Genomic DNA, 17,378 nt, shown 5'->3' with positions numbered 1-17,378 from the left:
CCTGAGCTGTGAAATCCGACACCTCCAGCTGAGCTCGTGCCCGAGCTTCTGCAGCTCTGGCGGGGGCGGCCGTTTATTTTTGGCGGGAATGCCTCGCGTTTGACAGATGCCGGTACCGGGAACGGGCTGCCCCGGAGCTCTCCCACGCCTCGACGATTCAGCGCTCTGTAACGATAGAAATCTCACCAAAAAATAGATGAATCACGTGCGACAAGCTGCCTCGCGGTTATCCTTTATAGACAAAACCATGTGTGGTCTCGGTTTCCGGAATATATATGAAGAGTTTGGTTCCAAAACGCAATAACTCCATTTTGATTAATTTGAGTAAAAAGGTGTTTTCTTTACCAAGAAAATGGCAAGATGAAAACCACTATTTTCTGTTTCAAACTTTCACATAGCATCTTTTGGTTATAAAAACATTAATTAAAATCTACATTTGAAGAGTTTGGTTCCAAAACGCAATAACTCCATTTTGATTATTTTGAGTAAAAAGGTGTTTTCTTTACCAAAACATTGGCAAGATGAAAACCACTATTTTCTGTTTCAAACTTTCACATAGCATCTTTTGGATATAAAAACATAAAAAAATTCAAATCTACATTTTGATTTTAAAAAGTTTATTATAAAAACGTATTATTTTTCCCCCAAAATGCAATAAATCCATGACACTTTTTTTTTCAAAATGCAATTAATCCATCAATATAAAAGTTATTTTTCAAATTGAAAATACACAACAAAGTAAGTTGATTCACATGTATGACAGAGTCTAAACTTTGCCAATATTTATCTTATATTCAGCCAATTTACTAAAAATACATTCAGCCGTCGCTCCAATGGTCATCTTGTTAATGTTATGAATTATTTGTCATTACCGATTAAAGAGTATCTGGCGCCACCGCACGGTTAAATAAACACATTTGCCAAGTACATTGGTATTAAAAACGGCTTTTAAAAAAGCCTTTAATGTTTACAGTGTGTGGAATGGTGCGCTGTGATTGGTGGAGAGCGGATATATCGCGTTCTGCAGAAAAAGGAGACTGGCGTTTGTCGCGTTTTGGGAAGAAATGGAGAAAACATGACAGAATAACACGACGGATATCGCATTTTGCGCAAAATTAATAAATTACTTTTCAATACCGACCAGATACAATACTGATTTTGGCGGAAACTCAATTTTTTGAAAATGGCGTTTATCGCGTTTTGGAACCAAACTCTTCATTTTAATTTTAAAAAGTTTATTATAAAAACGTATTATTTTTTCCCCAAAATGCAATAAATCCATGACACTTTTTTTTCCAAAATGCAATTAATCCATCAATATAAAAGTTATTATATATAAAGTCTAAACTTTGCCAATATTTATCTTATATACAGTTATTTGACTAAAAATAGGCTACATTCAGTCGTTGAAATGAATTCAACGGGTCATCTTGTTAATGTTATGAATTATTTGACATTACCGATTAAAGAGTATCTGGCGCCACCGCACGGTTAAATAAACACATTTGCCGAGTACATTGGTATTAAAAAAGGCTTTTTTCAAAAAAAAAAAAAAAAAAAGCCTTCAATGTTTACATTGCGTGGAATGGTGCGCTGTGATTGGTTGAGCGGATATATGGCGTTCTGCAGAAAAAGGGGACTGACGTTTGTTGCGTTTTAGAAAGAAAGGGAGAAAACATGACAGAATAATACGACGGATATCGCATTTTGCGCAAAATTAATTAATGACTTTTCAATACCAACCAGATTGTATACAATATACAATATTGTATACAATACAATATTGGCGAAAACTCATTTTTTTTTTTTTAAATGGCGTTTTGGAACCAAACACTTCCTATATATAAGAATGGTAAAATAATGGTGTATTTATATATAAAAATTCACCATTATTTTACAATTCTTATCTCCCCTTGCTGTGTACAGCTTATATAGGCTAGGCCTACATGTCATCAAAATGGCGGTTCAAAAGTTTTAAAGTCTTGACATTTAAGGTGTAGGCTACTGCAAAAAAACTTAATTATATTATTAAGAAAATTATGGAATAATTTTCCACACTTGTTTAAGCACCTTACAAAACGTACAGCTTATATAGGCTCCCTACATGATGCATGCTAGGCCTATCATCAAAATGGCTGTTCAAAATGGCCGTTTTACTTAAAGTCTTGACATTTAAGGTGTACTGCAAAAAGTATTCTTGGTCAGTATCTTTATCATTTTTCCCACTTGTTTAAGCACCTTGAATCGATCTGTTTCTTATTTCACAGCTTTGTTGCATTCATATTAGAATGAAACGGGCATCGAAAACTCCACCTGCGTCTCACCATCTAATAAATGAAATCTCCACGGGTGCTGAAGGCTGTTATCAAAGGGCGCCAAAGCAACTTTATGACTCATATTTGAAAGCATGGTCGCAGATGCAGCTGCAGTCCACGGATCATTAGCTGCTCTGGAGAAATGAAGCGTTACATAACACACGATAAAATGAGGCGAACTCAACGATTCAGCGGAGATGTTAATCTCAGTCACGCTTTTACCGTTTGCATACATGCAGTGTTTATGTAACGCGCACTCGTACTGGCGACATGAACGCGCACAAACATAATAAAGCACATATTTTGACCGTTTAGATGGCATGCTCGTACACAGGAAAGCGTGAGCGCGCAGAACTGTCGCTGTCCGCGGTGCTGAAGGCTGATCTGGAATCAGTTTCCCTTTACAAAACATCAGCCCGCGCCATTAGGAAAAGGGAACAAAGTTGATGCAGATCAGCAGTCACGAGCATTGCGACAGATATTTAACATTTTCCGTGTTACAAATCACTCTGAATAACTGTTAATGTCTCGCTGTTTTCATTGTTACTGTCTCATCTAATCGACAGATCACCTGTCAAAAGTCACTCTTTCAGTTCCATTGCGAACATAATGGCCGCCTGTCATTCACAAACGCGCCTCATTTTTCCGCAATGGTCTTCAGGAAAGTCGCCGCTACGTCACGCCCCTGTGCCCATTTTCGGAGGGGAACCCCGTCACATCCTCTGCCCATATTTGGGCAGGAGCCGTCTAAAGTCTGTACACGGCGGGGAATCCTCCTGCCGACGTAGATGAGCTGTGGGCGGAGCCTCGGCTGAGCCGAACAGTATAAAAGGGGGACGAGGAATTCCGGTAAAACAAATCGACGGAGACCAGAACCTGAAGGAAGCCAAACGAGCTCTCACTGGAACGAGAAAAAGGGAATCCCAAAGCATTACCTTTGGAAATATTTCCCACGACATTCCTTGTGGATTTTTTGCTCCTTATTCAAATCGACATTATGCTGAACACCGTGGACTTCAGCGCTCTGGATCTGCTTTGCGCTCAAGCGTTTCCTCTGGAGGGACAATCAGAATCCCCTCAGAATCAACCTGATGCTGGTGAGTACATGTTAGCATTTAATATGATTTTGACTTGATAAAGATGCCATGCACAAAATATAAACACATATTCTGGAATTTAAGAATCAACCTTAAAAATAAAGGTTCTTTATTGGCATCCAATGAAGAGCTTTGGAATCTTTCCATTCCACAAAAGGTTCTAAAATGGTTATTTTAAGAACTGATTGGGTTCTTTGGGGAATCAAAATGGGTATTCTATTCATTCTATCTATTCTATTCATGCATCATTGCAAAAACGCTCTTGTGGAACCTTTATTTTTAATGTAAAATGACATGCATTGCACAAAATATAAACGGAATTGAAGAATCAATCATTAGAAATCATTAGTTTGGATCATGTGCTGCTGCAGTGAGTCAACATTATGTAACGCACCCTCTCCTCTTTCTCTCGCAGCTTTCGGTCTGTTGAAGCCCAAAGCGGAGCCGCTGGACGCTGGTTTTCCCGACTGCTCCAGCGACGGGTTCCCGCCTTCTCCCCTGACCTACACCGGCAGCTTCTACACGGAATCCGGGCCGTGCAGCGCGGACGCGCTTCTCAACATCCTCACGGAGATCGTCGGCATCTCCGCGGCTCCCGAAAACTTGTCTCGCGGAAACGCGCTGTCACGCCAGGAGTCGCTGTTATCCACAGGGAGCTCGCTGGGATCGCCGGAATCGCTCTGCAACGACTCGTCGGATGAGTTCACGGACGCGAGCGCGCAACAGTTCTCCTACCCTGCGATTAAGAGCGAGTTTGGCAGCAACAGCTGCAACGGCGGTGATCTTTTCGATGGCTTCTGCACTACTTCTCACGAGCCTTCAGACTTGGATGACATCATTGACTTGCTGTCTCCGCTTGGTCCAGAGACTGACTCGGTTTTGGACACGTGGATCAAGCAAGAGCCCTTGGAGCAAGCGAACTTCCAGATTCCAACTTCCCATGAAAACAGCCTCTACAGAAACATTGCGTTCCCCGGATTCCCCTGCGCAACGACCGCGCTCGCCGACGCGCTGGACTCGCTCCTCTCCACCAACAACACGGTCACTCAAAGAAGCAAACCGCGCGCCAGGAAGGGCGAGAAGCCCTTCTCCTGCCCGATTGAGAACTGCGAGCGCCGCTTCTCGCGCTCCGATGAGCTCAACCGCCACGTGCGCATCCACACCGGCCACAAGCCCTTCCAGTGCCGCGTGTGCCTGCGCTGCTTCAGCCGCAGCGACCATCTCACCACTCACATGCGTACGCACACCGGCGAGAAGCCGTTCTCCTGCGACGTGTGCGGGCGACGCTTCGCGCGCAGCGACGAGAGAAAGCGGCACGGTCGCGTGCACATCAAACAGCGCGAGAGGATGCAGCAGAAGACGGAGCTCCTCGCCGCGTGCGCGTTTGAACTCCAGTGCGCGTGAGTGCTCTATAGTTCTGCCAATTCTTGGGAAGTTTATGGCTTGTTCAACGCAAGAGCAGCTCAGCGCTCCGCAAACTAGAGGAGGAAGCGAGCACCACACGTGACGTGTTGATGTGCGCGCTTGGCATGCGGCTGAAAGCTTGTAAAAACTCTCATTTATCGTCTGCAAAGCCAGGCACGTTTCCGGTGGACAGCCGGAGATTAACTGTCTAAAGTCGCAGAGCGCAACGAAAAAGTCGGAGAACGCCGATGAACCTCAGATGTTGTGTATGAAGTACCCTGCATGTCTTGATGTGAACGCGCACTTGTTTTACACTGCTGGCATGCATCACGTGATGTCCTCTTGAACTTGTTGTATTTTGATACATCACTTTATAAAGCACACGAGAAGAGCTCTTTATATTTGTATGTTATTGATTGTAATTTTGTATCGTCGATTTTCAAGAGAGTATAAGAGAAATCTATCTTATAGGTTTTCATAAGTGATTGTATTCCACTTTCGACAGTAGAATGTGTTCGGTTGGTTCTTGGGAACCTGATATGCTACAGAGTATTAAAACTTCAACATCGTAGTTGAGTTGCAGTAGCACACTTAGATGTGCAGAATCACTTCCGGTTTCTTCTGGAATCGCTGAGGTCGTATCGATATTGTTGTCTATTTGCCTTTGGAAACTGTTCTTGTGCAATGAAACGCTGTTAAAACGCCTTGTGAATATTTGAGGCTACTGAATGTTTCAAATAAAACTTTATTTATTGACATTATACTCTGAGTTTTTAATGGTTGTGTTTATGGTGATATCTCAACTAAAACTACACACATATCAGCAAACAGACACATATTATTTATTAGTGCTACTTTACACACTAAACAGAGGGAAACATTTAAATTAATCAAGTGAAAAATATATGATTTAATATTGCTGAATCAACCTAAATACATTCATTTATACCAACAAAATCACTTTTTATGTGTTAATAACAGCTCTTTAAGTCAAAAATTGCACCACTTTTTATAATGTAGTAGTAAATTCATCAAAACTATGAAATATTAAGCATGTCCAGACTTTTGGTGCATAATTCAAACATAATATTACTAAAATAATGGATTCCATTTTCACAAAAGGAAAAAAAAAAACAACAAAATAAAAAATTGTAAATATACATTTAAAAAAAAAAATCAAAAAGTTACAATTTGTTTATATTGTAGTTTTAATATAGTGTATATAGGATTCAAATTTTATACAGGCAATAAAATAAAAATAGTGAATAATGAATAATAAAGTTGTGAAAAATTATGAAAAGTAATGTTTTATATTGTACTTTTCCTATATTGTATATAGGATACAAAATTCATACAGGTAATAAAATAAAAATATAGAAAAAATAAAAGTAAAAAAATGAATAAAGTTGTCGTAATTACTGTAAAAATTATGAAAAATATTTTTTTATATTGTACTTTTCCTATATTGTAGTGATTAATCAGATCATGTAATTCAAATGTCATCATTACTGTAAAAATATTAAAAAGTCAATTGTTTTTATATTTGTATTTATTGCACTATATTGTATATATGGATTCAAATTCATACAGGCAATAAAATAAAAATAAAGAAAATAAAAATACATGAATAAATAGTTGTCATAACACTGTAAAAATTGTCAAAAATATTTTTATATTGTACTTTTCGTATATTGTAGTGATTAATCAGATTCAAATTTCACAAAGACAATTAAACAAATTAATTAAGTTCATAATTTTTACTGTAAAAATATTGAAAAATAAATTGTTTTATATTGTAGCCTATACTGTTCCTATATTTTAGCAATTAAGCAAATCATTGGATTCAAATTTCATACAGGACAAAATAGAGAAAAATAAAAGTAAAACTAAATGAATAAATAGAGTTGTCATAACTATTTATAAAATAAAAATATTTGTATATTTCACTTTTCCTATACTGTAGTGATTAATCAGATCAAATTTCATACGGACAAATAAATAAATTAAGTTCGTCATTTCACTGTAAAGGAACTTGTTTTTATATTGTACTTTTCCTATTGGTCGTTTTCACCTTCACTTCATCTCGATCCAGCGCCATCTACTGGTGTCCAATGAAACACCGCATATCTTACAGAGACACAAATTCTTAAACGACACAAAAACTTCTTATAGGAGCCCAAAGATAATATATTCACCTTTATTTTTACATATTTAACATATTACATAGACTGAATTATCGACACAATTGCTGCGTATTTCAATCAAACCTCCTCGTTCCAGGTTCAGACTTTCAGCACCACGAGTCATGTGGACAGCACCGCTCGCGCACAGCAGCCACGGCGGCGCGTGCCCGACACAGATGCATTTTTCTTTTCTCTGTTTTTTTTTATTTTTTTTTTTAACTCTCCTCCAGTAGTCCGTTTGACGTCAGAGGCGACCGGAGCGGCTGCTCGTGCATGGACGGGCTCGATGAGTTTCGCGGGTCTGTGGAAGACAAGAGTCCAGACAGAGTGAAGGCGAGGGACGCGTCCGATGTCTCGGAACCCGCAGAACTGGTGGGTTTTACTGACAGACGGGATCGGTGAGCATGAAAACTCACAGCGATACAGACATGATTAACACTGCACAATCATTTGAGTAACAGGATGAGCTCGCGCTGCATGCTTATGGATGATGCACGTGCAGTTATTGGGCTGGGTCGCGTGCATGATGCATACACATCAGACAGATTCCGATACAAGACGGGCTGATGTAGATATGATGAGCATGAGCAATTGATTCACCTTCTATGGCGCGTGTAGATCTTTCCTTAAATTATAATATAAATGAACCTTAAATGCGAAATAAATCGGCTCTTTCAGCAGAAGACTGTACATTTTTATGATCGATGTGCACATTAATATTTCTAGACTGTATTTCATCATTACGGTGTTAATGTAGCTTGACTCGGACAGCTTTTGTCTTCATCATATTCATGCGTAAATAACGCGGAGCGCGCGCACAGGGTCATGCATGAATTCCGACACGTCACTTAGAATCTTTCACACACGCACGCGCGCGCACACACAGTTCACTTCATGTGTGTGAATCTGAACCGGTTGAACTTGTGTTGAAAATAGAATTTGCATTGTAATGGTATTCCTTTGAATGGTAATGTTTATTGAATACATTAGAGCATTCTGGGAATGAAGTGTTCCACACACACACACACACACACATACTTAATGGATAGATGGAGAGACAATTACTGTAAACCTGATATCCTAGTAGACACATAAATTAGATAAATATATAAAGTAAAGAACAAGCATGAAAGAGAGGGTGATGCAAGACATTGAAATATACTTGGCGATGTTGCTATAGAGTGCGCATAATTTATTTAAACAAGTGTGAGACATACCTTTAACAAATACAAACCGTAAAACAACACAAGGTTACCAGTGGCCATCCAGGGACTCTAAACATGATCAAAGGAGAAAGTGTGAATGTAACATGAGTGTAACAAGTGTAGATGTAACATAAGTGTGTAACAAGTGTAGATGTAACATGAGTGTAACAAGTGTAGATGTAACATAAGTGTGTAACAAGTGTAGATGTAACATGAGTGTAACAAGTGTAGATGTAACAAGTGTAACAAGTGCAGATGTAACATAATTGTGTAACAAGTGTAGATGTAACATGAGTGTAACAAGTGTAGATGTAACATACATGTGTAACAAGTGTAGATGTAACATAATTGTGTAACAAGTGTAGATGTAACACAAGTGTAACAAGTGTAGATGTAACATGAGTGTAACAAGTGTAGATGTAACATACGTGTGTAACAAGTGTAGATGTAACATAATTGTGTAACAAGTGTAGATGTAACACAAGTGTAACAAGTGTAGATGTAACATGAGTGTAACAAGTGTAGATCTAACATAACTGTGTAAAAAGTATAGATGTAACATGAGTGTAACAAGTGTAGATGCAACATAATTGTGTAACAAGTGTAGATGTAACATGAGTGTAACAAGTGTAGATGTAACATGAGTGTAACAAGTATAGATGTAACATGAGTGTAACAAGTGTAGATCTAACATAACTGTGTAAAAAGTATAGATGTAACATGAGTGTAACAAGTGTAGATGTAACATAATTGTGTAACAAGTGTAGATGTAACATGAGTGTAACAAGTGTAGATGTAACATGAGTGTAACAAGTATAGATGTAACATGAGTGTAACAAGTGTAGATCTAACATACGTGTGTAACAAGTGTAAATCTAACATAATTGTGTAACAAGTGTAGATGTAACATGAGTGTAACAAGTATAGATGTAACAAGTGTAACAAGTGTAGATGTAACACGAGTGTTACAAGTGTAGATGTAACATGAGTGTAACAAGTGTAGATCTAACATAAGTGTTACAAGTGTAACATGAGATGGATGAGTCTAGATGTTTTTGTAAAGTGTTTCAAATCCAGACACAACATTGTTTTGTGACAGTAGTGTTCATCATGAACTTACATTGTATGGAAGAGCAGCTGTGACATTTTGTTCCATGGGATTGCGGGTAAACAATGTCAGAATTATCAACTGAAAACACAGAGATTCAATATTACTATCACACTAAAATGATAAAAAACGAACAAGTCCTGTGAGTACATACAGTTACATAATATGGGAAACAATAGTAAAAGACAGAATGAACCCTGACTGGATGCATTAAAATACACAGGACACAGAAACGGCACACTTTACCTTTGTATTCATATCTGTAACAAACAGAAACATATTGACAATTAAGAAGCACTTTAAACTGCAACAAATCATGTTTTGCCATGGAAACTAGTGTATTTATAATTGATTGGATGATACTAAAGTTACAGACATGTTGTTTTTGTGTTCCTTTATTCTTTTGCAGGTGCAATAAATCTGCATGAGCCTTTTTGGACTGAAATGCTTCTGAAACAAACACTCTGGATCAGTTCTGAAATGCCCCTGAAACACTAATAAATGGCTAGTGAAATTGTTTTGAAATGCTACTGAAACAAACAGTCCTGAAAAGCTATTGAAACATTGCTGAAGCACTTCCGAAACTAACGTTAGTGAAAAGATTTGGAAACACTATTGAAATGATTCAGAAACAATTCTGAAATGCAACTGAAGTGCTATTGAAACATTACTGAAACACTACTGAAATTAACGCTACTGCAACAATTCGGAAACGCCACTAAAACGTTTTGGAAAAGATTCTGAAATGTTATTGAAAATGCTGAAAAACTACTGAAACTAACGGTGCTGCAATTATTCAGAAACACAAATGAAACATTACTGAAAAACATCCTGAAATACTATTGAAACATTACTGAAACACTACTGAAACTAACGCTACTGAAAAGATTCAGAAAAGGTACTGAACTGATTAGGAAACTCTACTGAAACTATTTGGACATATAACTGAAACATTACTGAAAAAACATCCTAAAACACGACTGAAACACTGCTGAAATGATTCAGAAAGGGTACTGAAACGATTAGGAGACGGTACTGAAATGATTAGGAAACACCACTGAAAAGATTCGGAAACACAACTGAAACATTACTGAAAAAACATCCTGAAACACTACTTTAACAATTCTGAAATGCTACTGAAACATTACTGAAAGAATACTGAAACAATTTGGAAATGCAACTGAAATTATTTGGAAACTACTGAAATGATCCAAAAATGCTACTGAAACAATACTAAAAAAAAATCTAAAACGCAGTTGAAACCCCAAACATCCCGGAAAGCTTTTGAAACATTACTGAAACAAATTCTTCTAAAATGATTTGGAAACTCTACTGAAACACTACAGAAATGCTCTATGAATGAACTCACCATGAGACTCTGGAGTTGTTCTCCAAGCGTGTGAGCACATCGTTGCAGTATGTCGACCAGCACTGGGCTGCAGTTGTGCTGCCCGACCTGTGGAGAGGCGTGTGGGTTTGGAGACCACCTGTCCAGCGTCCGCTCCTGCCAGAAACTCTGTCTGAAGCCAAGACGAAGCTCTGAGGGGGGACTGATGTCCCTGTATGCCCAGCGAGAGATCGATATCGCTCATCCACTGCGCCTGGAGCTCCTCGATGCCATGAGTTTGGCGACCCGAAAGATCCTCATCCAGAGGGACTCGCCCTCCTCAGTGCTGGCGGTTGCCGTGACCTCCAGGACCGCAGAGGCGGAGGCAGACGCCGGTCACGCTGTGGCCCAGCTGGGTGTTCCGTGGCTGGGCAGGTTGGCGCTGGAGGCCCGGCTTCAGCAGCTGGCTCTGGAGGTGCAGGAGCGTGTGTCGCTCAAACTGGAGGCTCTGCAGGATGAGGTGAAGAGGAGGAGCGTGGAGGTGAGCAGAGCCAGGAGAGAGAGCGAGCGGATGCACAGAGAGAAGCGCGAGGCAGAGGAGAGAGCGGCTGAACTGGAGCGTCAGGTGGACATTTCCGTGGAGATGCTGGCCAGCCTCAGATACGAGCTGAGAGAGAGAGACGAGCAACTCCGACGCAAACAACAGTGAGTGTTTAGATTAGGGATGCAATTTCATTAAACAAAAGTGGTTGTCCGAAACTGCAAAAATGAATTTTCATGTTTTAGGGAAGTGTGTGACCTGGACAGGTTTGTGCGGGACACAGCGTTCCAGGAAGCGAGCGCAAAGATCCGCCTGCAGCACTTCATTGAGGACCTGCTGGAGAGAGCGGAGCGGGCCGAGACGCAGCTGCAGAACATCCACGATGATGTCAGTTCCTCTCACAGATACCTGGCAGGAAGCAGAGCTACAGGGTACCAGGTACAGGGTGTCGCTTTGTGCACAAAACAGCAGAACATTAGTGCTGTGAATCTGCACTCATTGTTTAATAATCTGCAAATCAACTCAAATTTATCAGAGAGTGTGTTTGTGTGATTGTGTTTCTCTCAGAGGAGTTACAGCGTGTCGGGGTCGACCAGGAGATCCTCTCATCTGTCTGATCAATACTACAGGTGCATTTCTTATCTACAGTCCAACATTTATTGGAACTAAACCTCAAAAACAACTCAATAATTGTCATACTATAAGAGTACAGAGCTAAAAAAGTGAACTTTTGCTTTAAAGGATTAGTTCATCCAAAAATGATTAAATGAAGATCTTCTTGATCTAAGAGCTTTCTGTCCCTCCATTGACAGCTACCACTTTCAATCCCCAGGAAGGTAGTAAAGACATCATTAAAGTAATCCATGTGACCCCAGTGGTTTAACTTTAGTTTTATGAAGCGACTCGAGTGCTTTGTTTGCACACAAAAAACAATTTATCACTTTATTTACAAAATATTCATGTCTGACACACATTCACATAACAACGTCTAATCTCACGTCAATACAACACGCATGAATGGTGGTGCTCTCGTGAACGTGCATTGAAGATTAATTGGAATGAGTTAAAAAAATCAGATTGAGTGAATAATTCAATGACTCACTCATAAAGACTTCACTTGTTCCATTACTGGATGAATCAGCGCTTTTGAACAAATCTCTTGAGTGAATGATTCAATGACAATTACATGTTTTTAACAGTCACTTGTTGCCACCTACTGGTGTAACCCTGTAATGATACAATCTTTATTTGAAGCGTCAAGTCACTTTCAAAAGGTGATTTACTCTATTTTGATCACTTCCGTAGACATCAGTGTTTATATCCAAACTATAAACATTTATCCCAGTACTTCTGTGATCATATGAATTATTATAAAACAAAAATAATGATACTGTGTGGTTGAAAAGAAGTTTGTGAAGCTGTTTCATACCTATACATGACAACTGCTCTCTCTGGCTCAGAACGCAGATCTAAATGTTCACTGTGTGATTTTGTCAAAGGTTTCTTAGACACAGACGAGTCGCAATCTTTTAATGATTAATCAAGCAGTGATATGTGAAGGAAATGATGCATCTCTACAGGTATGACCGGAGGCAGCGGACGCTGTCGGTGGGTTCGGGCGGTTGCGAGGGTCACTGGGACGGACGGCAGTATCTGTGTGGAGGCGTCGAGGGTCCCGACAGCGGCTCTGACTCGCCCTGGCTGATCCGACACACTCACACCGACGCCGATTCAGACAACTGGTCCCTTTACACCGCAGAATCACAGGACAACACACAACAACGCACGGGCTACAGGACCTACAGCCGCACTGGTAAAGCCATACATACACACTTCTAAAGAAGTATATTACTTGAGCTGAACAGTTGATTATTAATTATTCAAATGCCTTTTTACATTTCCTGGAGCGAACATAAAACAGATGTTTCCCCATTCAAAACTCACTGCCACAATTCCATGTTGTTGCTGTGTGGTTGCTAGGCAACTCTGGATGGTTTCAGGTGGTTGGTAGGTCATGTGATGTCTGATATGTCAGTGTGGCGTGTTGACGTGTTGTATGTTGTTCTCATTAGGTCAGGATCTGTCGGGGCTTCACTGGTGTGTGAACAGACGCAGTGAATCGATGGTGTGTTCAGAGCGTCTGCGGCTGAAAGCTGCTCTGTTCTGTGTGTTTATTTATCTGGACACACGCTCTCTACTCACTGCTGCTGAGGTGTGTGTGTGTTAAGAATATGATGTTAAGTGTTGTTGTGTGTGCTTTAATGGTGATTATCAAGTGTGTGTGTGTTTTAGGTGTGTAAAGACTGGCGAAGCGTCGCACGTCATCCTGCTGTTTGGACCAGAGTAACACTCGAGAACACACGCGTGTCATCTAAGGCAAGACAAAACACACACACACACACACACACACACACATACAACCAAAACAAATCTCCCAATTCTCAATATCCACACGCCCAAACACAACACAAGACATAACCAGCAAACATCAACAGAATGGGCCGAACCGCTGAAGACAGAAACTCAAATCAGTCTTACCTGTCCAGAGGTTTATTTCCATTCATTATTGCCACATACAGGCCACAAACAACTGCTTTCACACTGCCAAGACGTCCTCAGCTAACCAATGACTAGCACAAAACCAGCCAATCCTCTAGAGGTCAGCAGAGAGCAAAGGCTTCCCAGGTTGAAGTCGTACTAACCTTGAGTATGTGTGTGTGTTTGTGTAGTTCTTGATGACTCTGTCTCAGTGGTGCTGTCAGACTCAGTCTCTTGTTCTTCACAACCTCAAACCTCGATCCCGTGGCAAGAAAGAAAGCAAAGATGAGTACTCGCGGAGCACGAGGTAAAACACACACAGACATGCAGGGATTTACAATCTCTTAATCTTTGAGGCCAAAGCTTAAACTGTATATCCTTGCTTTTTTAAATAAAATTTCATGAGATGTTTGTGCTGTATTTTTCTGTGTGGAGGGGCGGACTGGAGGCGGGACTGGAGGCGGTGCTTAAATCAGCAGGGCGGAGTCTTGTAGCTCTGAGCATCTCTCATTGTCCCAACATTCTGACGGACAGATCGCTGTGGCTCGTGAGCTGTCACTGTCGGGCGCTGCAGTCGCTCACATACAGGTGACATAAAGAATCACATGAGTCATTATAATAATGATTTTCATTATCAAAATATTGGATATGCATTTCTTTAGGTTATATATATATATATATATATATATATATGTATATATATATATATATATATATAGATAGATAGATAGATAGATAGACAGACAGATAGATAGATAGATAGATAGATAGACAGACAGATAGATAGATAGATAGATAGATAGATAGATATAACCCAAATTGGAAAAGTTGGGACGTTTTTTAAATTTGAATAAAATAAAAACTAAAAGACTTTCAAATCACATGAGCCAATATTTTATTCACAATAGAACATTGATAACATAACAAATGTTTAAACAGAGAAATTTTACACTTTTATGCACTAAATAAGCTCATTTCAAATTTGATGCCTGCTACAGGTCTCAAAATAGTTGGCACAGGGGCAACAAATGGCTGAAAAAGCAAGAAACTTTGAAAAGATTCAGCTGGGAGAACATCTAGCAACTAATTAAGTTAATTGATATCAGGTCTGTAACATGATTAGCTATAAAAGGGATGTCTTAGAGAGGCAGAGTCTCTCAGAAGTAAAGATGGGCAGAGCTGTGAAAGAGTGCGTAAGAAGATCGTGGAAAACAATGTTCCTCAACGTCAAATTGCAAATCTCATCATCTACAGTGCATAACATCATCAAAAGATTCAGAGAAACTGGAGAAATCTCTGTGCATAAGGGACAAGGCCGAAGACCTTTATTGGATGCCCGTGGTCTTCGGGTCCTCAGACGACACTGCATCACTCATCGCATGATTGTGTCAATGACATTACTAAATGGACCCAGGAATACTTCCAGAAACCGCTGTCGGTAAATGCAATCCGCCGTGCCATCTGCAGATGCCAACTAAAGCTCTATCAAGCAAAAAGGAAGCCATATGTGAACATGGTCCAGAAGCGCTGTCGTGTCCTGTGGGCCAAGCCTCATTTAAAATGGACTGTTTCAAAGTGGAAAAGTGTTCTATGGTCAGACGAGTCCAAATTTGACATTCTTGTTGGAAATCACGGACGCCATGTCCTAAAAAGGAGGGAGACTTTTCAGCGTGTTATCAGCGTTCAGTTCAAAAGCCATCATCTGATGGTATGGGGGTGCATAAGTGCATACGGTATGGGCAGCTTGCATGTTTTGGAAGGCACTATAAATGCTGAAAGGTATATAAAGGTTTTAGAGCAACATATGCTCCCCTCCAGACAATGTCTATTTCAGGGAAGGCCTTGTGTATTTCAGCAGGACAATGCAAAACCACATACTGCAGCGATTACAACAGCATGGCTTCGTCATAGAAGAGTCCGGGTGCTGAATTGACCGGCCTGCAGTCCAGATCTTTCACCTATAGAGAAAAATACGTCAAAGACGACCACAAACTCTTCAGCAGCTGGAAACCTATATCAGGCAAGAATGGGACCAAATTCCAACACAAAAACTCCAGAAACTCATAACCTCGATGCCCAGACGTCTTCAAACTGTTTTGAAAAGAAGAGGAGATGCTACACCATGGTAAACAAGCCCCCGTCCCAACTATTTTGAGACCTGTAGCAGACATCAAATTTGAAATGAGCTCATTTAGTGGATAAAAGTGTAAAATTTCTCTGTTTAAACATTTGTTATGTTATCAATGTTCTATTGTGAATAAAATATACAACAGCTGTTCTCGTGTTTGCAGAAGCACGTCAGATCCGGCCGGACAGGAAGTGATCTGGGCTCTGGGAGCGGGATGCAGGGACGTCACGACACTGCGGATCGCTCCTCTACAGCCGTGGTGAGCATCTGTTAGTTACTGTCGTCAGTTATTTGTGGTATATTTCACCGTCACATGATCAATGATCACCCGCCTCTGTTTTATTCAGTCTGCAGCCCAATCGCTTTAGTAACCGATGCTTGCAGACGATTGGTCGATGCTGGCCAAACCTGTGTCGGGTGGGAGTGGGCGGGTCAGGCTGCGGTATCCAGGGATTGGCCTCTTTGGGTGAGTGACAGGCACGTTTTTTCTATTGCCTTTTTACCTTTTAGTAATCAGCAGTGTTTGTATCCGTGCAGTGAGGAACTGTGTGAATCTGTGTGTGCTGGAGCTGGATCACATGAACGAGCTGAACCAGGAGGGGGCAGCAGAGATCTGCAGAGACGGACTCCAGCAGCTGCACACGCTCTCCTTCATCTCCACGCCCGTCACCGCTAAAGCCATACTGCACTTCACCAGTGAGCAGCACACTGTCCATCACCAGAATTCATACCAAACACTGACCCAAACCCTGGAGATGATTTAATTCATTAATTGATTTTCATCAATTCACAAGCCCCAGTTTGGGAAACCCTGATCTGGATCATTTCACTTATGAAATAAGACATTATTCACAGACACACACAGATATTCTTGTAATATTTGCATATGAATTCCAGTTGGTCTTCTTTCTCACACTTATTTGCATACTGAATTGTGATTGGTCTCTTCTGTTTTGCATCTGTTTAACCACCTGCACTGCAAACACAGTGTGATTCTGTGTGTTGATTGACATCTGACGCAGCTGCTCTCTTCTGTGTGTGTGTGTGTGTGAGGTGTGTGTGTCAATCTGAAGTGTGTCGTGGTTCAGTTGTGTATAGCTGATTACTTCGAGGACGCTGACAACGAAGAAGCCAAGAGATTATTTGAGGAGATAGTCAACAACCTACAGGTGAATCACTGACAGAAACACATCTAATACAGCTAATGTTTAACTCACAGATCTACAACTGTCATGAAACTGAAATATTTGTTGTGTGTGTGTCTGATTCTGATGAAGTGTGTTTTATTTCATCAGGTGTTGAGAAAGCGACCGGGTCTGAGTGACGTCCTACAGATCAAAGTGGACAAACCCCGAGAGTGACGTGTGTCTGATTCACTGTGACAGTCTGACACACACACACACACACACACATATATACACAAAAACACATATGCACAAACACACACATATGCACAAATACACATACGCAAATACACACACATATATACGCAAATCAAACAAATGCACAAACACACACACCTGCACAAACAC

General features: G+C 40.4%; 2 protein-coding genes across 3 annotated transcripts; both read left to right on the top strand.

The window, feature by feature from the left end:
- Nucleotides 1-3,141: 3,141 nt before the first annotated feature.
- On the top strand, nt 3,142-5,577 carry egr4 (early growth response 4). Its single transcript, XM_048179088.1, has 2 exons — nt 3,142-3,412; nt 3,828-5,577. Exons 1-2 carry the CDS (start codon nt 3,313-3,315, stop codon nt 4,814-4,816), a joined length of 1,089 nt encoding a protein of 362 aa, XP_048035045.1. The 5' UTR covers nt 3,142-3,312; the 3' UTR covers nt 4,817-5,577.
- Nucleotides 5,578-6,627: 1,050 nt separating this feature from the next.
- si:ch73-290k24.5 (F-box only protein 41) lies at nt 6,628-17,358 on the top strand. Of its 2 annotated transcripts, none has more exons than XM_048179275.1 (14): nt 6,628-7,371; nt 9,722-11,344; nt 11,426-11,618; nt 11,748-11,809; nt 12,761-12,993; nt 13,253-13,392; nt 13,473-13,556; nt 13,910-14,025; nt 14,154-14,306; nt 16,010-16,105; nt 16,194-16,312; nt 16,384-16,542; nt 16,900-17,015; nt 17,142-17,358. In XM_048179275.1, exons 2-14 carry the CDS (start codon nt 10,731-10,733, stop codon nt 17,205-17,207), a joined length of 2,151 nt encoding a protein of 716 aa, XP_048035232.1. In that variant the 5' UTR covers nt 6,628-7,371; nt 9,722-10,730; the 3' UTR covers nt 17,208-17,358. The 2 variants fall into 2 exon arrangements, with proteins under 2 accessions (XP_048035232.1, XP_048035233.1); XM_048179276.1 differs by having other exon boundaries at nt 6,628-7,397.
- The last annotated feature ends 20 nt before the right edge of the window (nt 17,359-17,378 follow it).

This window comes from Megalobrama amblycephala, linkage group LG24 (genome assembly GCF_018812025.1).
Source record: "Megalobrama amblycephala isolate DHTTF-2021 linkage group LG24, ASM1881202v1, whole genome shotgun sequence".
In the NCBI taxonomy this organism is placed as follows: domain Eukaryota; kingdom Metazoa; phylum Chordata; class Actinopteri; order Cypriniformes; family Xenocyprididae; genus Megalobrama; species Megalobrama amblycephala.
The sequence above is the reverse complement of the archived record's forward strand: the minus strand, read 5'-3'. Positions and strand labels throughout refer to the sequence as shown.